The sequence below is a fragment of the Mesoplodon densirostris genome, chromosome 5 (assembly GCF_025265405.1).
Source record: "Mesoplodon densirostris isolate mMesDen1 chromosome 5, mMesDen1 primary haplotype, whole genome shotgun sequence".
NCBI classification, from domain to species: domain Eukaryota; kingdom Metazoa; phylum Chordata; class Mammalia; order Artiodactyla; family Ziphiidae; genus Mesoplodon; species Mesoplodon densirostris.
Genome location: NC_082665.1, coordinates 85,819,692 through 85,840,841, shown reverse-complemented (window position 1 = coordinate 85,840,841; position 21,150 = coordinate 85,819,692). Strand labels below are relative to the sequence as shown.

Here is a 21,150-nt window from a genome sequence, read left to right as displayed (position 1 = left end):
TGCATATTCTAACAATAGGTTGTATCAGATGATTTATCAATAATAACCAACTCTTTTCTCACCTTTTCATGAGAAACAATGAATAGATAGTCTTTAAAATTGCTTTTCATTAATAAGAGGAAAAAGAATCAAAGAAAAGGGGGATATCAATGCTTTTTATTGACTCTTTTACTTCATGAGACTGAAGTGAGATGTGACAATAAAGTACTTTTTACATGTCAGAGCTGACTACTGAGAGGGCTGGGAAATGATCCAGCCCACTGTGGAAATGGACAAGAAAAAAATTTTTTAATCTTAATTCTTTAAATTGTTAGCAACATGTGACCAAGTTCTTACCAGGTATCCAGCTTTGGTGTAATGCATGTTGGTATGCTTTAGAACTGTCATTTCCTTGACTGACTGACTGACTTTTACAGCTTAATACAATGAACACTGACCACTTCACAGTTTCTATGGCTCAGAAATCTGGTCACAACTTAGCTTAGTGCCTCTGGCTCAGGGTCCCTCACAAGGCTGCAGTCAAGGTGTCCGTTGGGGCTGCTCGAGCAAGAAATTTAATTTTTGAAGAGAAAGCAATAGGCAGGCAGTTAATTAGTAAATTTTTAAAAGCTAAAATGTATAGAGAAGAAGTCAATGATGTTTCTAAATGAGTAATTTATCTCATTTATAAAAGTAAAAAGAATATTAAGAATATTTTAAACAGATTTTCAGTATATGGTTGATTCTGAATGAGTAACGCCCATGAGACAGCAGAGGCATAGATTTACTGAAATGATTGGTATTCAAAATCATTTCAGTTTGGCTTTAGAATGCAGGGAAGGCAACGTGTCCATATGATCTTAAAGGCTCATCCTCTCAAACCCACCACAGCATTCCCCTGTTAAAAACCTTTGAAGCCCCCTCACTCATAGGATCAAGACAAAATACTTTGCCCACTCAGCTAAGGCCCTAGGGCACTTGGCCTCACTCTGGCCATTCCCTTGACCACCTATCAAGCTCCTTCCCACCTCTAACATTTGCACAAACACAAGTTGATCCCTATGTCTTGTCCATTCTCCCCATCTGGCTACTCATTTTATCTGTTAGATTCACAATCATCTCCTGGATTTTATCTCAAATATCTCTTCCCCAGAGACATACTCAGACTGGATTAGGTTTCTCACAGCCCCTTATACATTGCTCTTACTCTTTAGGGCATAATATAGTAGATAATTATATATTTGTATACATTATTTGATTGCAACCTGTCTTCCCAACTGGACCAAGGTTTCTAAGGGGTGGGTCTGGGCCTGTCTGAGCCATCATTCTCCCACCTTCACCCAGCACAGTCTGGAACTTCATACCTGGTGAATGGACTCTCACACTCCTGATCAGTTACCTGACACCACCCCAAACTCTGTCTAGGTAATGAAGAGGAGCAAGTGTGCGTATCCATCAATAATATTTTTAAAAATTAAATTTAATTTGAAATATACAGTTGTCTCATGGGACAGCCTAAAAGCTCAAATAGGGATACCTCCTAATTTCTCTCTTTCAGCCTATCAGTGGAAAGTCTTGGTTGCTTGGATATTATTCACTGAAATTATCAGTTCTTCTGTCACTCATTTTCTCTTAAACCTTTGACCTTTGCTCTTTCTCTGCAACCAGAGTTAGGAGTGAAAAAGAACATTGGAGGTAACTTCTCACTGAGGTCTACCTGCCAGGACAAACCATTCAAATCCAATTACTTTGTCTCCACTCTGGCTTCTAGGAGACTAAGTAAATGTATTATCTACTTATTTGGATTACTCTGGCCATTATTACAAATAATCATGACCTGGTAACACAGAGACTTTCCCACTTTAAGTTTTTGTGGAAATTTTCCTTGTCAGAAAGGGTTACTTACTATCAAAGCCAAGTTACTGAAAGTCAGCAATAGCCTACCATATCCCACTTAGGTCGGGACTGTGAGTCATCTATAATTATTTTTTTAAGTTGGTTACTCGTCATTCATTCATTTACTCATTTGTTCAGCAAGTATTTACTGATGACAGTCTTTGTGCCAGGCATTAGGATCATGAGAGTCTCCCCATAGCCTGAGTCCACAGTCTTATGGAGCAAAAACATCTTGCTTTTACTCAAAAGAGAATCAAATAAAAGACAGATACATTCAGGTCAGAACACAGGAATGATCTTCAAAAATATTTAACTGTGATTTGAATAATAAAAGTTATCAAGGTGGACTTAGATGATGTAGCACCATGATACTCCTAGGAGTAAGCACAACAGGTACAGGTCAGCTTGTCTCCCCAAGGACACCCACCGTGTCTCTGAGTGTCTGCAAAATCTTCCCAAGAATCTTTAAGAAATGAATGAATAAATAAAAATTGGTATATTGGGCTTCCCTGGTGGCGCAGTGGTTGAAAGTCCGCCTGCTGATGCAGGGGACACGGGTTCGTGCCCCGGTCCAGGAAGATCCTACATGCCGTGGAGCGGCTGGGCCTGTGAGCCATGGCTGCTGAGCCTGTGCGTCCAGCGCCTGTGCTCCGCAACGGGAGAGGCCACAGCAGTGAGAGGCCCGCGTACCGCAAAAATAAATAAATAAATAAATAAATTGGTAAAGAAATGATAGATGCCCTTCCTTCTAGGAGGTTTTCCACGTAGTTTTAACTGTGATCCTATCTGAGGGCCAACAAAACATTTTTATATGGTTTTCATAAGTTCTCTACCCAAAAACCAAATGACCACCCAAAGGTACACTTTGGGCTTCACCTTTGTTTCAGAGGTCCCAAGACCATCCATATGTCCAGTGCCTCACTAGAAAGACTCACAGGACTCAACATATATTCTCACTCACAGCTAAGGTTTATTATAGCAGAAAGATATACAACAGGATCAGTCAGGAAGACAGACATGGTTGGAGTCTGAAGAAATCCATTTATAGGCTTCAGATGTTCTCTTCCTCCCATGAGTGGACACACCAAGTGTGCTTTCTTTACCAGCAAAAAGTGCAGTGATACATGTCAATGTTTCTGCTCAGGGAAGCCCATTAGAGACTCAGCACCAAGGTTTTTATTGGGGCTGCTCACATGGACACTCTTTGCCTGGCAATTACAAAAATTCCAGACTCCCAGAATAAAGCAGGTATTCACCATAAATTACAGTGTTTGCACAGTCTAGGAATAGTGAATCATCCTTATCCATTAGGGAACAGAAAGAACATTCCAAAAGCCAAGTTCCCAGATGCCAGCCAAGGACCCTTCTAAAAATAGCAGCCTCAGGTTTGCTATATTAACTCTTTTCTGCACACTATTCCTTAATCTTCTACCAGAATATATGCTGTAGGAAATAGAAAACTTGCATTTATCTCTCTAAATGTACAGGGCTAAAGAAAATGTGGTTAGCCTCAACTGTAGATATTATTATCACTAGAGTTATTACTAGCAATTATTTTTAGATAAATGTCACTGTTAATAATATTACTGCTATTCATTCTAGTAGTAATTATTAGTAGTAATGGCAATATTATTAATTCCTATGATTAATATGTTATTATTTCCATAAAATATTCCTATTAGTAATTCACTCAATGATCATTAACATTCTTTGAAAATTTTTGACACGCTGAGATCATGAAAATATCAGGAGATTCTGTGTTTAGTGCCTTATTTTTTTTTCTTCTAATCTGTTACCTTTTTTAATAGGACAGACTTTCTGCAGCTTGAAGGAAGCAGCCATGGATTTCAAACGTGTGAAGGACTATTTCTCCTGGCTCTACTATCAATACCAAATCATTAGCTGCTGTGCTGTCTTAGAGCCCTGGGAGCGATCCATGTTCAATACCATCTTAATAACCATTTTTGCTATGGTGGTATACACCGCCTATGTTTTTATCCCAATCCACATTCGCCTGGCTTGGGAATTTTTCTCCAAAATGTGTGGCTATCACAGTACAATTTCTAATTGATCTTGTTTGTATCCTGTGAACTGGCATTACATATGTGTACGTTGCTTACAATGTATTAATTTAGGTGAATACTGTAGCTTCTTTCACTATCTCACCTGAAAAGCTCTCTCCTCTCTATGCATTCATATCCTGCCTGAAATTTGAGATAGATGTCTCTTTAGGTTCTTTTGTACATGATACTTTGTGCATCAGACCATAGATAACACAATGACCTTACCTCACATACCATATTCTCTCAGCTTAAATCTATGACTTTAGATTTTGTTTTTAATTGGGAAATTTCATATAAACTTTTTCTGGGAAGTAGGCTCATAAGAGACCTATCAAAATCATATTTAAAATGCTCTCTTGATACCTATTCTATAGTGAAGGATATATTTTTTAAAAATTTGTTCATACACTACTGTCAAAAGTATCCTATCTTGTTTACAATATACAAAAAGATCCGAATAAATTATATAGACCCCCTAAAGTCTTATTTTCTAGTAACCTGCTGATACCTAAAATTCTTTTACTACAAGCGCAAAAGAATAGGTTGAAGGTAATTATCTCCTTTCAGACATGGTTCATGAATTTTTTCAAGTGTCTCTAAAAGTCTGGCTTTATAACAGTTTAAAATCAACAATGTTGATTTTAGATGACCCAGTAAGTATTATAATACAGAATCATTTTAAGTGTAAGAAAAAGTATACAATCAAAGTAAATTCAGATACTGTGACTTGTGATGCTGCCTTGCCTTGCATGATGCTGGGGGAAAAGAGACAAGAAATTGCATCTTTTCTGTGCTTTCACTCAGTGGAGGGGTGGGGTGGGGGGAATCATATATTGGGCTACAGGAAGAAAAGCTAATAAATAGGCTGGAAGTAATATTCTACCAGCAGGAACTCGACAGCTCCAGTTAAATGTTTTGATGCAGTGGCTCCTTTGCAGAGCAAAACCAAGATTTATTAAATTTCCTTCAAAGTGTTTATCTTAAAAACAAATACAAGTTTTTAATTATACTGCTGAATCAAATGTGAATGCCAAAGGCAAAACCTTGCAGTTTTTCTTTCCTCTCAATATATCTTAATGTTAGTAATTCTGGAGGGTAAAAATGTAAATAGTTTTTGGACAATATTTGCACCCTTGTTTGTGTTATGAAAAAAAAATTTTCCAAGGAGAGCTAAAGAGAAAAATGTTTGGCATGCCAAATTAGCTTGCATGTTTGTTAAAAAAACAAAAACACATGTTTTGAAGATAAACCAGATCTGAACATGTATGTGTTGATTTTTGCAAAATAAATTAGGTTTAATTTTATAAATAAAATATCCACCTTCAGATTTGCTTTTTTCTCCTATTGCACTAAATATCTAGGTGCTTACATCCATATTTCTCTGCAAACATCATTACTTAGTGATCCAAGGTGGTAACTGATCTTAAGATGGTAGGGTAAAACTATTGATATATTTATCAAGAGTCTTCTCCATGGTGGACATGTTTTACATGTTGAAGTAGGTATTAAGGTCTCCCAGTTACAGGTAAGGAACCTAGAACTTGGAAAAAGTATATTTCTTGTTCGAGGTCCTGTAACTACTAGTGGCGAAGCCAGGAAGCAAATCCAGGTCAGGACCACACTGGGCCCTGAAATATTTGCCTCATGGAAGCCCATGGAAGGACAATGTGAGCAAGTGAAAGTTAATGGGCTGGGGATTCCAAACGTGTTAGAAAGCAGAACGCCATCAATAAAAGGGGTCAGGGGCTGAGGAGACAGCCAAGGTTGGAGGAACAAGCTCAGGTCCCAGCTCTGCTTTTGCAGCTTAGCGGTGCTGTGTTCACCCATTTCTATGCTGTCCAGGCCCATAGGCCTCTTTTAAAAGAATGCTTCACTTTTAAATATTTAACAGAGGATTCTCAGTTAAGCTAGAACTTGAATGCATTCCCAGTTCACAATGATTCAACACCCTTATATACATGGACCCCTGTTAAGTACTCTTGGAATTCAATCACAAAGATATTGCACTGACCTTCTTAAAATCCTCCTTCTAAAATAAGAATCAAAATATTATAAATGTGAACAGACACAGTAAAGTTTAAGAAAGGATATTGCAAAGCACTGCCCTAGGATGTCACTTCAAAGGTAAGCATTTCCTCTGCGCGATCAAAATAATAAACACAGGGTCCAAAAAATATAATCAAACATAGTTTAGAAAAAACTATCTGTATGCAGAAGGGAAGAAAGCTCTACCTGCTCTGCTCTGCTCTGTCAATTTTCTAGACTAAGCAGAGATGCTCTTTACCTTGACCATAGTTAGCCTAGATTAGGAACATTTATATGCTTTTCTTTTGCTTCTATTATTTGTATATTTCAATGGTATGTACAGAACTTTAAAAAAAAAAAGCTAAGGGTTTCATGGTTCAAATGGGCTTGCATTTGTCACTCACTAAACTAGGAATCATAAAATATTCCTTCACTGGCATTGGCCAAGTAAACAATCGCTTTTGTCTACTTGTGCAACAAAAGGCCAAGAAATCAGGCAGTTTGAACATCAAGATAGGACTGGTCAGTCTTTATTAACAAGTCATACAAGCGAAAAAAATCGCTTGTCAACATTTTCTACTTATTTCTTCTATCACTAACATATTTGGGTCTTCTCGCTAGTGGAGGCCGTGCCTCTGGAAGGCAGGAAATTTGTCCTTATTTCTGCATCCTCAGTTTCTGGCCCAATGACTGGTACAGAGATGAGCAGATACACATCCGACGAAACATGACGTAGTTCCCCATACCCTCTTTCCACACAGAAACAAAGAAGCTCAGGATGTATAGCTTCAGGCTATTGACCAAAAGGGTATCATTCTTCATTTACTCATTCATTCAACAAATGTATTAAAAGTCAACCACGTGTTGAGGGTAGATATAGGAATAGAGAGAGGGATAGATATGAAGAAAGTACAGTAGAAACTAGGGGTTAGGTATTCAGGTGTTCATTATAAAAATCTCTGTGCTGTATGTTTGAAATTTTTTATTTAAAAAATGCTGGGGAAAAAGTCCACCATGTGCTAGTCATTGAGCTTGCCACTAAGAAACAAAGATGAACAAGACAGAAAGAGAAACATCCCTGAATTTATGAATCATACAATCTGGTAGGCAAGATGACACAAGAAAAAAAATAAGCAAATGAACTATTCATAAATTTTTATAAGGTTTTATGAAAGAAACAGCAGAGCGCTGGAGAGAAAGTAACAGAGGGTGGGGGACAGTGGGGCACAGAAGGGGCATTGTATTAGGGGAATTCAAACTTCTCTCATTGCAGGTCTCTAAGCAGGGGGGCGATGTGGAGGGTGGGGTCCTTCACAATGTAAGGTGAGGACACTGGCTGCTGTGAGAGTGGATGGGATGGGGCATGAGTCTGAGCAGGAGGACCTAGCACAGATGAGAGCCAGACTAAGATGGTGGCATCAGAGACAGAGACACACGGTCTGATGTGACATAATTTTTAGAGCTAGAAAGTCAACATATCTTGCTTATGGGTTGGATCAAAGGAGGAATTTCATTAAATACACAACGTATTTTTTTAAAAACATCTAACTCATCTAAAGGAAACTTTTCCAGAGCCAATCAGCTGCACATAAAAAAGGATAGAGATTTGGTGGGGCTAATGGTGGACTCTGGGAGGTCTCATGCCAAGGAGTACTTCCCAGAACTTCTGCTGCCAGTGTTCTTGTCCCCACGGTAAGCCACAGCCACCCCCCACCTCTGTAGGAGACCCTCCAACACTAGCAGCCATGGGGCTGACTGAGTCTTTCTGCTCCGGCCGGGTGACAGGCCTGTGCATCTGAGGTGGGAGAGCCGAGTTCAGGACATTGCTCCATAAGAGACCTCCCAGCTCCATGTAATATCAAATGGTGAAAGCTCTCCCAGAGATCTCCATCTCACAGCTAAGACCCAGTTCCACTCAACGACCAGCAAGCTACAGTGCTGGACACTCTATGCCAAACAACTAGCAAGACGGGAACACAACCCCACCCATTAGCAGAGAGGCTGCCTAAAATCATAATAAGGTCACAGACACCCCAAAACACACCACCGGATGTGGTCCTGCCCACCAGAAAGACAAGTACCAGCCTAATCCAGCAGAACATAGGCATTAGTCCCCTCCACCAGGAAGCCTACACAACCCACTGAACCAACCTTAGCCACTGGGGGCAGACACCAAAAACAACAGGAACAATGGACATGCAGCCTGCAAAAAGAGGACCCTAAACATAGTAAGTTAAGCAAAATGAGAAGACAGAGAAACACACAGCAGATGAAGGAGCAAGGTAAAAACCCACCAGACCAAACAAATGAAGAGGAAATAGACAGTTTACCTGAAAAAGAATTCAGAGTAATGATAGTAAATATGATCCAAAATCTTGGAAACAGAATGGAGAAAATACAGGAAATGTTTAACAAGGACATAGAAGAACTAAAGAGCAAACAAACAATGATGAACAACACAATAAATGAAATTAAAAATTCTCTAGAAGGCATCAATAGCAGAATAACTGAGGCAGAAGAACGGTTAAGTGACCTGGAGATAAAATAGTGGAAATAACTACTGCAGAGCAGAAGAAAGAAAAAAGAATGAAAAGAATTGAGGACAGTCTCAGAGACCTCTGGGACAACATTAAACTCACCAACATTCGAATTATAGGGGGTTCAGAAGAAGAAGAGAAAAAGAGAGGGACTGAGAAAATATTTGAAGAGATTATAGTTGAAAACTTCCCTAATATGGGAAAGCAAATAGTCAATCAAGTCCAGGAAATGCAGAGAGTCCCATACAGGATAAATCCAAGGAGAGACACACCAAGACACATATTAATCAAACTATCAAAAATTAAATACAAAGAAAAAATTTTAAAAGCACCAAGGGAAAAACAACAAATAACATAACGGAATCCCCATAAGTTTAACAGCTGATCTTTCAGCAGAAACTCGGCAAGCCAGAAGGGAGTGGCAGGACATATTTAAAGTGATGAAAGGGAAAAATCTACAACTAAGATTACACTACCCAGCAAGGATCTCATTCAGATTCGATGGGGAAATTAAAACCATTACAGACAAGCAAAAGCTAAAAGAATTCAGCACCACCAAAGCAGCTTTACAACAAATGCTAAAGGAACTTCTCTAGGCAGGAAACACAAGAGAAGAAAAAGACCTACAAAAACAAATCCAAAAGAGTTAAGAAAATGGTAATAGGAACATACATATCGATAATTACCTTAAATGTAAATGGGTTAAATGCTCCAACCAAAAGACATACACTGGCTGAATGGATACAAAAACAAGACCTGTATATATGCTGTCTACAAGAGACCCACTTCAGACCCACCTCAGACACATACAGACTGAAAGTGAGGAAATGGAAAAAGATATTCCATGCAAATGGAAATCAAAAGAAAGCTGGAGTAGCAATTCTCATATCAGAAAAAAATAGACCTCAAAATAAAGACTATTACAAGAGACAAAGAAAGACATGACTTTATGATCAAGGGATCAATCCAAGAAGAAGATATAACAATTGTAAATATTTATGAACCCAACATAGGAGCACCTCAATACATAAGGCAACTGCTAACAGCTATAAAAGAGGAAATCAACAGTAACACAATAATAGTGGGGGACTTTAACACCTCACTTACACCAATGGACAGCTCATCCAAAATGAAAATAAATAAGGAAACACAAGCTTTAAATGATACATTAAACAAGATGGACTTAATTGATATTTATAGGACATTCCATCCAAAAACAACAGAATACACTTTCTTCTCAAGTGCTCAAGGAACATTTTCCAGAATAGATCATATCTTGGGTCACAAACCAAGCCTTGGTAAATTTAAGAAAATTGAAATCATATCAAGTATCTTTTCCGAGCACAACACTATGAGACTAGATATCAATGACAGGAAAAAATCTATAAAAATAATACAAATACATGGAGGCTAAACAATACACTACTTAATAACACAGAGATCACTGAAAAAAATCAAAGAGGAAATCAAAAAATACCTAGAAACAAATGACAATGTAAACATGATGACTCAAAACCTAGGGGATGCAGCAACAGCAGTTTTAAGAGGGAAGTTTATAGCAATACAATCCTACCTCAAGAAACAAGAAACATCTCAAATAAACAACCTAACCTTACACCTAAAGCAATTAGAGAAAGAAGAACCAAAAAAAAACCCAAAGTTACCAGAAGGAAAGAAATCATAAAGATCAGATCAGAAACAAATGAAGAAAATGATAGCAAAGATCGATAAAACTAAAACCTGGTTCTTTGCGAAGATAAACAAAATTGATAAACCATTAGCCAGACTCATCAAGAAAAAAAGGGAGAAGACTCAAATCAACAGAATTAGTAATGAAAAAGGAGAAGTAACAACTGACACTGAAAAAATATAAAGGATCATGAGAGATTACTACAAGCAACTCTATGCCAATAAAATGGACAACCTGAAAGAAATGGACATTCTTAGAAAAGCACAACCTTCCTAGACTGAACCAGGAAGATATAGAAAATATAAACAGACCAATCACAAGCACTGAAATTGAGACTGTGATTAAAAATCTTCCAACCAACCAACACCCAGGACCAGACGGCTTCACAGGCGAATTCCATGAAACGTTTAGAGAAGAGCTAACACCTATCCTTCTCAAACTCTTCCAAAATATAGCAGAGGGAGGAACACTCCCAAAATCATTCTACAAGGCCACCATCACCCTGATACCAAAACCAGACAAAGATGTCACAAAGGAAGAAAACTACAGGCCAATATTACTGATGAATATAGATGCAAAAATCCTTAACAAAATACTAGCAAAGAGAATCCAACAGCAGATTTAAAGAATCATACACCATGATCAAGTGGGGTTTATCCCAGGAATGCAAGGATTCTTCAATATATTCAAATGAATCCATGTGATAAACCATATTAACAAATTGAAGGAGAAAAACCATATGACATATCATCTCAATAGATGCAGAAAAAGCTTTTGACAAAATTCAACACCAATTTATGGTAAAAAAAAAAAAAAAACCCTCCAGAAAGTAGGCATAGAGGGAACTGAACTTACCTCAACATAATAAACTCCATATATGACAAACCCACAGCCAACATCGTTCTCAGTGGTGAAAAACTGAAACCATTTCCACTAAGATCAGGAACAAGACAAGGTTGCCCATTCTCACCATTATTATTCAACTTAGTTTTGGAAGTTTTAGCCACAGAAATCAGAGAAGAAAAAGAATTAAAAGGAATCCAAATCGGAAAAGAAGTAAAGCTGTCGCTGTTTGCAGATGACATGATACTATACACAGAGAATCCTAAAGATGCTACCATCTTTAGGAAAACTCCTAGTAGAAAACTACTAGAGCTAATCAATGAATTTGGTAAAGTAGCAGGGTACAAAATTAATGCACAGAAATCTCTGGCATTCCTATACACTAATGATGAAACATCTGAAAGACAAATTAAGGAAACATTCTCATTTAGCATTGCAACAAAAAGAATAAAATACCTAGGAATAAACCTACCAAAGGAGAAAAAGACCTGTACGCAGAAAATGGTAAGACACTGATGAAAGGAATTAAAGATGATACAAACAGATGGAGAGATATACCATGTTCTTGGATTGGAAGAATCAACATTGTGAAAATGACTATACTACCCAAAGCAATCTACAGATTCAATGCAATCCCTATCAAACTACCAATGGCATTTTTCACAGAACTAGAATAAAAAATTTCACAATTTGTATGGAAACACAAAGACCCCGAATAGCCAAAGCAATCTTGAGAACGAAAAATGGAGCTGGAGGAATCAGGCTCCCAGACTTCAGACTATACTACAAAGCTACAGTAATCAAGACAGTATGGTACTGGCACAAAAACAGAAATATAGATCAATGGAACAGGATAGAAAGCCCAGAGATAAACCCACACACATATGGTCACCTTATCTTTGATAAAGGAGGCAAGAATATACAGTGGAGAAAAGACACCTTCTTCAATAAGTGGTGCTGGGAAAACTGGACAGCTACATGTAAAAGAATGAAATTAGAACACTTCCTAACACCATACACAAAAATAAACTCCAAATTGATTAAAGACCTAAATGTAAGGCCAGACACTATAAAACTCTTATAGGAAAACATAGGCAGAACACTCTATGATATAAATCACAGCAAGCTACTTTTTGACCCACCTCCTAGAGAAATGGAAAAACAAAAATAAGCAAATGGGACCTAATGAAACTTAAATGCTTTTCCACAGCAAAGGTAACCATAAACAAGACAAAAAGACAACCCTCAGAATGGGAGAAACTATTTGCAAATGAAGCAACTGACAGAGGATTAATCTCCAAAATTTACAAGCAGCTCATGCAGCTCAATATCAAAAAAACAAACACCTCAATCCAAAAATGGGCAGAAGACCTAAATAGACATTTCTCCAAAGAAGATATACAGATTGCCAACAAACACATGAAAGGATGCTCAACATCACTAATCATTAGAGAAATGCAGATCAAAACTACAATGAGGTATCACCTCACACCAGTCAGAATGGGCATCATCAAAAAATCTACAAACAACAAATGCTGGAGAGGATATGGAGAAAAAGGAACCCTCTTGCACTGTTGGTGGGAATGTAAATTGATACAGCCACTATGGAGAACAGTATGGAGGTTCCTTAAAAAACTAAAAATACAACTACCATATGACCCAGCAATCCCACTACTGGGCATATACCCTGAGAAAACCATAATTCAAAAAGAGTCATGTACCACAATGCTCACTGCAGCTCTTTTTACAATTGCCAGGACATGGAAGCAACCTAAGTGTCCATCAACAGATGAATGGATAAAGATGTGGCACATATATACAATGCAATAGTACTCAGTCATAAAAAGGAATGAAATTGAGTTATTTGTAGTGAGATGTAGAGTCTGTCATACAGAGTGAAGTAAGTCAGAAAGAGAAAAACAAATACCGTATGCTAACACATATATATGGAATCTAAAAAAAAAAAAAAGGTTCTGAAGAACGTAGGGGCAGGACAAGAATAAAGACACAGATGTAGAGAATGGACTTGAGGACACAGAGAGGGAGAAGGTTAAGTTGGGACGAAGTGAGAGAGTGGCATGGACTTATATATACTACCAAATGTAAAATAAGATAGCTAGTGGGAAGCAGCCTCATAGCACAGGGAGATCAGCTCGGTGCTTTGTGACCAGCTAGAGGGGTGGGATAAGGAGGGTGGGAAGGAGACACAAGAGGGAGGAGATATAGGGATATATGTATATGTATAGCTGATTCACTCTGTTATAAAGCAGAAACTAACACACCATTGTAAAGCAATTATTCTCCAATAAAGATGTTTTAAAAAATCACATCAAAAAGAATAAAATGCCTGGGAATAAACTTAAAAAAAAAAAAGGATAGAACCTTTTCAAGAGGTTGAAGGAAACAAACTTTATATATTTTTACCCACTTTTTCTAGGTTTTGAAGCTTCACTGTATCTCATCAAGAGTCCCTATACTTCTGATTGGAAGAAAGGACTCCAATTTTCTACCATGAAACAGAACGTTATTCTCTAGGTATTGACACATTGCATCGTCAAAGTTGACTAACCAAAACATCAGTAGCCTGGCTGTTCCTAGGGATTAAATTATCCCAACAGTAATTCTGGAGCTTGTAAAGGCCTTGCAAGCAAACTTCAGTGTTTGGGTTCTCTTTGATTCATTCCTGAATTATGATGTTGAGAATCATGAACATAATAGTATTGAGAAGATTTAATGGTGGGGTTAGCAGGGCAGAGTGGACCAATTTTTAATTTCAGTTACTTTCTTGGAGGTTATAAGGAAAGAGGAGGCAGAAGGAGTTCCAAAATAAAATTACAGTTGCCTTTACTGTAATGACAAAGCCTATTTCTGTAGCAACGATGACATATCCCATTGACAATATTCACACTTCTAATCATTTCCATATGAAATTCAGAATTCAAATTGCTCCTTTTTATTATTGTATTTTTATTTCTAACAGAGGTAGCACTCAACCCAGATGTCTGAGTGTGGGACAGAGGGAGACTGCTAAATATAGGCGAGAGCTCCCTATGCCCTACCTTCCCAGCCTCTGCCTGCACAGCCACCCACACACACATGGCAGGTTAATTCCCTGGATGGCACGGTCTTGGTCACTAGGGAAGCACTGACTGAGGAGAGCCTCGTATCACTCAACATGGATTCCCACTCAGTGATGACACTGGACTGGAGAAAGTGATGAGGGGGGAAGAGGAGAGAGAGCGAATGGGGGAGAGCAGCGAAGAGGGAAAAAGGAAAAGGAAGAAGCGTCATCCTTTTGTTTTCTAAGTTTATACGGGAAGGTCTCACTTCCAAGTAAATTGCAGTGCTTCTCCTCTGTCCTTATCCCTCACAGAACTTCCCTGATCTCATATTTTTTCCTAACATGAGCCATATCTAAGTACTTTACATCTTGTTCATATTAATATTTCAGTTTCTTTTGTTAAAATAATTCACTTTTGCCCAAGGTTAAAGCAAACCTGAATAACCAGGCGGCCGATTTCTCCATCCTCCAGTGGGTCTTATGTCTTCTCTCCTCTTACAGCCTGGCTTATAAAGTTCCCTCTGTCTAAGTTCATCTCGACCCCACTCCCTCACTATTTCTAGAAGTTAGGTCACTTCATTAGAAAATTAGTGAGTGGAGTGAAGTCTCTCCAGTGATTTTTCCAATTAAAAAGCCTATAGTCTATGAAATTCTAGTGACTTTCAGCATTTCAGCTTCCTGAAGCTTTGGTTATTGACAGGAGCCTGACCTTTCTCTGAAATTCTATGGCCTTTATTACCCCAGCACTAATGATCATTGTTGTGAAAGGTAATATAATATAGTCTATAAATAAAAACAAAAGAGCAAACAAATATACAAAATCCCAAAGAGCAATCAATCAGTCTTTTACCTGAGATTGAGGTGAGAAAATCTATTCATTCAGTGGTTGGTGGGCTTATGGGAGAGGCCTCCCTGCGGGGTTCGTCTTGCATTTCAGTAGCTACCTCTACTCCATACCCCCTCTGCCCAATCCCCCGTAGCCCCTCAGTCCTTTCAACCTCCTCATGGCCCTCACCCTGTCAACTCTTACATGCAGCCCCAGAAAGGGTTTACTGTCATTCTCTGCAACCTCAATTTTCACCACTGGATGGGAGGAACATGTGAGATCAGGAGTGAGGAAGTACGGCTCTAAGTAGAATCAAAACAGAGGGAAGGTTGCTTCCATGTCCTGGCTATTGTAAATAGTGCTGCAATGAACACTGTGGTACATGACTCTTTTTGAATTATGGTTTTCTCAGGGTATATGCCCAGTAGTGGGATTGCTGGGTCATATGGTAGTTCTATTTTTAGTTTTTTAAGGAACCTCCAAATACCATATGCTAACACATATATATGGAATAAAAAAAAATGGTTCTGATGAACCTAGGGGCGGGACAGGAATAAAGACACAGGCGTAGAGAATGGACTTGAGGACACGGGGAGGGTGTAGGGTAAGCTGGGACGAAGTGAGAGAGTGGCATGGACATATATACACTCCCAAATGTAAAATAGCTAGCTAGTGGTGAGCAGCTGCATGGCACAGGGAGATCAGCTCAGTGCTTTGTGACCACCTAGAGGGGTGGGATAGGGAGGGAGGGAGGGAGACTCAAGAGGGAGGGGTTATGGGGATATAAGTATGCATATGGCTGATTCACTTTGTTACATGGCAGAAACTAACACAACACTGTAAAGCAATTATACTCCAATAATGATGTTAAAAAAAAAAAAAGGGAAGGGGTTCATGTCCTGGTGTAGCCAACAGGCAAACTGTCCAAAAACATCAGCTGTCGAATATGCCCTTCTGGTAGTTTTATCTCTTGCACCTTATTATGCAAAGGCAATACCATCCTCCCAGTCCTGAGTTACATTTTCGTGAACCAGAGAAAGTACCTGGCTCCAAAGAAGGAGAGGGAAGAAGAAAAGTCCATTGCCCATATATGCATATTCTGTGCCTCTCCTGTGTCAATTTCCAAAAAGTTATGCTGGTGTTGTTTCTAGAGAGCACATACTGATTTTTTGCCCCAGGTATTCTTGTAAAAGCTCATTAAGTGAACGGATTGATGAATACATTAAGTCCTTTTTGTAATTCGAGGTTAGGAGGCATAGAGTCATATTCCAGACATGATTTGTCCTTAGAAATTGTATCAAATGATTCACCTATAAGGAGAGTTTTAAAACTCTGAACAAGTAGGTGAAGGTTTTGAGAAATTGCTGACCCTCCCCTGTATTCTCCTACCTGTTTCGCCTTCTCTCTGCTCCTGCATTTATTCTCACAGCAATCCCTACACCAGCGTTGTTAAAAAGGAGGAGGATCCAAAAAAGGCTGATGTATTTGCTGCTCAAGGACCACACCATTGGTTTACCTCTGTGCCTATACATTAGAATCATCTGGGAGCTTTAGAAACATCAGTGCCTGGCCCCACCCAGAAAATTAAATCACAATCCCTGGAGGGGGCCCCAGCATGGGAGGTTTAAAAGCTCCCCAGGTGATTCTAATATTCAGCCAAGATTGAAAACCACTTTACTAGGGTTTAAGCAATGCTAATTAAATCACTCAGATCCAGCTTAGAGCTAGACCCTCCACTTTTACCCACTTGCCAGGTTCCCTGAACATGTCTGTGATATGGTCAAGACTCCACTGTTTGTCTAGATCCAGTCTTAATCTTAAAACACACCACTTCCCTACAGTTCTTAAGTAAAAGTAGTTAACACTCCCATAAGAGCTTGAAGTGCTAAATCATTAAGAATATCACATTCCCTGTTGGATATTGTTCCATGTAATGATGTCTTCAATCATTTCATCATGCATCATTTAAAAGCAGTAAAATATCACAATTTATGCTTATAGGCACGAAGCTCTAAGTACACTCAGTCTGCTGTTGATTAGCCTGGAGTTTTTCATTTGCAACCTGACTACAAGATCATGACACAATAATTTGGTTAAGCCAGATAGATAGTGCCATCAGCACTGCTGCAGAGCAAGCAAGGCTTATGAATTTCACTACAGTGTTGTAGGGCATCTCCTGGATGAATGATTGTACCTTGTTTCCTTTTGTTTTTAATTATTTGCAGCCATATGTCTTTAATGTAATAAATATATGATGTGATACTGTTAAAATCAAAAACAAAGAGACCAGCCTGGAAAAGTCCCTGAGCAGACAAAATCAGTTTAATCGTACAAGCAAAGCTTAATTTAGCTCATTTTGCAGGACTAACTTGACCTGGGTCATTTCTTGCTTATGCCTCTGAAAATCATAAGCAAAACTTAAACTGTTTCTCCAAACTGATATGCGGTGGCCACTAACCAATTCCCTATCATTTAAGAAAATTCTAATATTATAACCAATCATGGTGAAGAATAAACAGTCACTGCCTTCCCAGTATATAATTTGTTTTTTAACAGTATACCTTGAGCCTCATTCCATGTTTTGGTTTGAGCGCTCCTGGTTCATAAACTATCTCTGTGGTATGTGCACAATAAACTTTTACTGATTACTACTTCAATGATTCATTGGTTTTACTTCTGTTATTTATGAACTTTTGACAATACATATACACACATACATACACACACATGTATATTTTATATATATGTATATTTAACCATCTAAAGCTACAACAATGTAATTGATGGCAGGGGCCATTGTAATCAGAAACTAAGCTAACCAAGTGATATGTTAGGAAAATAAATACCACCATACATGATGGCAAGACAAATACCAACCAAAGAGTGGAAAAACCCAATTTCCAGTTCTTGCTCTGGCTGGCTGTGTGGCCTTGGGCAAGTCACTTCAGTTCTCTAGGCTCCAGGTCCCTCTGCTGTGAAACAAGGGACTCACCTGGGAATGGCATATGTGTTCTTGTCTTTTCAGTCACACTGGCAGGACCTCTCTGGAGGGCCATGGTGAGAAGCGTTCTGAGGCTTCATCTGCTCACTGGAAAAAATACCATTATCAACATATCAGTGTCTGTCATGAGCTCAGGAGAAGGGAAGTGGAGTTTAAGTTCCACTGGGCCAAACACCAGAGAATTACTTTCCCAAACCAAAGGAGTGAATGGAGACCAGTAGAAATAAAATGAAAACAACTATTTACACCACCTTAGCTGCTAACATTTACAGCCTTATAAAAGTGTGTCCCTGCCTACTGGTAAAAAGCTGTCTTTACCTAGCACACTTATCCTTCAGCTCCCTTTCAAATTCTACCTCTTCTACCGGACCAACCACATGCCATAATAATAATTGGTAATATTTAGGTAGCATTTACTACGCTTCAGGCACTGTTGTAAGCATTTTACACAAGTAATTCATTTAATCTTCACAGCAACCCTGTTAGGTAGATACTATTATTATTCCTTTTCTACAGATGGGGAAAGCTGAGGCACAGATTAAGTGACTTGCTCAATATTACAGTCAGTGAGAGACCTTAAATTTGAACCGAGGCAGTCTGATCTAGAGAAATGTGTTTACCATTGGATGAAATATCCAATGGTAAACACATTTCTGAATATCCAAATCAACCATCCCCTACACCATACTGTGTTTTTTGCATTCTATCATTTTCTGATTGTGTGATTACAGAAGATCGATTAGTGTGGTAAGTACTTTGAGATTCAGACATAACTTTATAGAGGGTGACCATACATCCTGGTTTGCTGACTCAGTGTCTTTGGATGAGGGTGGGGAAATTCAGAATAGGCTTCCTACATGAAGTGATGCCTGAGTTACTGAGTTATTAAAGAATAAATACCAATTAACCACGTTAAAATCTGCAGTTAGGGTCCGTTTGTTCTCTAATACATTCTCCCTTGCCAATTGGTTATATTGCTTGGACCCCAGGATACATCCTTTTGTAAACGGAGTTGACTATCCCTCCCCCAAACTCAAAGAAAACATTAAATTAACTGCAAGAATAAAGTTCAGTCCTGGGGGTCATGATGGCGGCTCCAGAGCTGGAAGTGCAGTCCCTGGCAGAGGACATGGAGAAGAAGAAACCTCCAGCCACTGCTGAGGCGAGCAGCAGAAATGCCAACATACCCTGGCAGAACTGGAGGGTGTGCTCAGACACCTGGAGGGTCTCTTTGCCTGGTCACTAGAACCCCAAGTGCTGATGCTCCTTGGGGGCAATGCCCTAAGTCTCAAGTTGTTCTGTTACTGACCCGGGTCCTTGGACTCTTTAATCAATAGAAATTGATGAGGAATTCAGGCAACACTTTACTGGGACTTGTGCTGCTGCACAAGGTAGAGAAAACAAGTAACAGGTGCCCTCGTTTGCTCTCCGAGGAGGGCAAGCTGGTCCCTTAAATGGGATGAGGGTGGGGGCAAATCAGTGGGTTGGGCCGGAGGGGTGGCTTAGGGGGTCTGCCCGCCCCTTTGGTGGTGCTATGTGCAGGGACCATGCGTAATATCCTGCTTTTGCTCTCAGCGCCTCAGAAATGGTAGTTGGCGAATGCGTGCAGTGATTTTCAGTCCCTTATAGTTGCTTTGCATTCTGTTGCTCGAGGAGACTTTGTCCTGGTGCAAGGGCAAGCACTCCAGTAAAGGGTCCCAGGTCCCAGCCTATCTCAGTTCTACGACCTTGACTTGTTCTGCTTGGCCGCCAACAGCATGGACCCGAGCCTGAGCACAGCAGCTTGTTTGCACCATCTCTTCTGAGCCATTTTCACGGCTGGCACCTTCAGTGAGCTGAAGCCTCCTCCACTCATGGGCACCATACTCATGGCACAGGGCCACCATGACTGTGGAGAAGATTGGTCTCGACCCAAGCTCAATTACAGAGTGCCCAGCCCGGGCCACAAACTCACTGTGACCATGTTCTGTGGTTAATTCTCCATCCCAACCATTGCTTGGGAGGATTTCATTTGGTTCCAGGCAGTAGTGACACTGAAAGTCTTCCATGAGTAAAGAGGAATGCTTCTTAATCGTAAACACAATGGCTAAATTATCTTTCCCCTGGTGGCACCAAGTGACCCATCTCTCACTTAGAGCTAGGTACTTCCTGGTGAGAAGAAAGTTCTGTCCTTCTGGCTGCCTGCCTCCCTTCCTCAGACTTCCTGTTGGGCTGATGGTATGGCTGGGACTGTGACACCATCATTGAACAACATCTTTTTGAAACAAAGGCTGATTTTCCCAGACAGTGCTGAGTCAGGCGTTTCTGTTTAGGGTTGGAAAGCAAACATGGGCTCATAGACAGACACTCTTATGGAGGTGGCCCTTTTCTGCTTCTTGCTGTGGCCTTTCAGAATTTTTACCAGGGACATAATGTGGGTGTGACTCACGAACTTAAATATAAAATGAATGGATTCTGGACTTCCCTGGTGGTGCAGTGGTTAAGAACCCACCTGCCAATGCAAGGGGCACGGGTTTGAGCCCTGGTCCGGGAAGATACCACGTGCCATGGAGCAACTAAGCCCATGCACCACAACTACTGAGCCTGCACTCTAGAGCCCGCTAGCCACAACTACTGAGCCCTCGCACCACAACTATTTAAGCCCACATGCCTAGAGCCCATGCTCCGCAATAAGAGAAGCCACAGCAATGAGAAGCCCGCGTACCACAACAAAGAGTAACCCCAGCTTACCGCAACTAGAGAAAGCCCGTGCGCAGCAACGAAGACCCAACGCAGCCAAAATTAAATAAATAAATAAACTTATTTTAAAAAATAAAAATTAAAAATAAATAAAATGAATGGATTCATATTAAATTTTCCTCAAACTCAAGAAAAAAGTTCAGTCCTATCGTAATTACGGTAAATTGCTTTACATATGAAAAGCTTAAAAAGGTCACTTCCAGGTCATGTTCTTGTGTCGTTAGAAAGGGAGGAAAAGATTTAATAAAACTCTTGATTAGGAAACAAGAAAATACTTCAGGACACGAGAGAGTGTGGGAAATCATTTCTTCTTATGGTCAAGAGCTTCAGACTCTCCAGTAAATCAAACATAATGAGCTGGTAACTCCATGAGGATGTGAGGGAAAAGATGATACATTTTGGTGAGTTCCAGACAAATAAAAATTGGTTCCACTTTTACACTCTGAGACCTAGTTTAGGGAGGATTGGGCTAATAGGAAAGCATGCTGTT

At 39.5% G+C, this 21,150-nt stretch overlaps 1 protein-coding gene and 1 pseudogene across 1 annotated transcript; both read left to right on the top strand.

Moving 5' to 3' along the window:
* Positions 1–3,715: 3,715 nt before the first annotated feature.
* SPTSSB (serine palmitoyltransferase small subunit B) lies at positions 3,716–3,946 on the top strand. The gene has a single exon (XM_060100279.1). The coding sequence runs from the start codon at positions 3,716–3,718 to the stop codon at positions 3,944–3,946; it is 231 nt and encodes a 76-aa protein (XP_059956262.1).
* A 15,062-nt stretch (positions 3,947–19,008) lies between these two features.
* LOC132490482 (MAD2L1-binding protein-like) lies at positions 19,009–19,975 on the top strand (annotated as a pseudogene).
* The last annotated feature ends 1,175 nt before the right edge of the window (positions 19,976–21,150 follow it).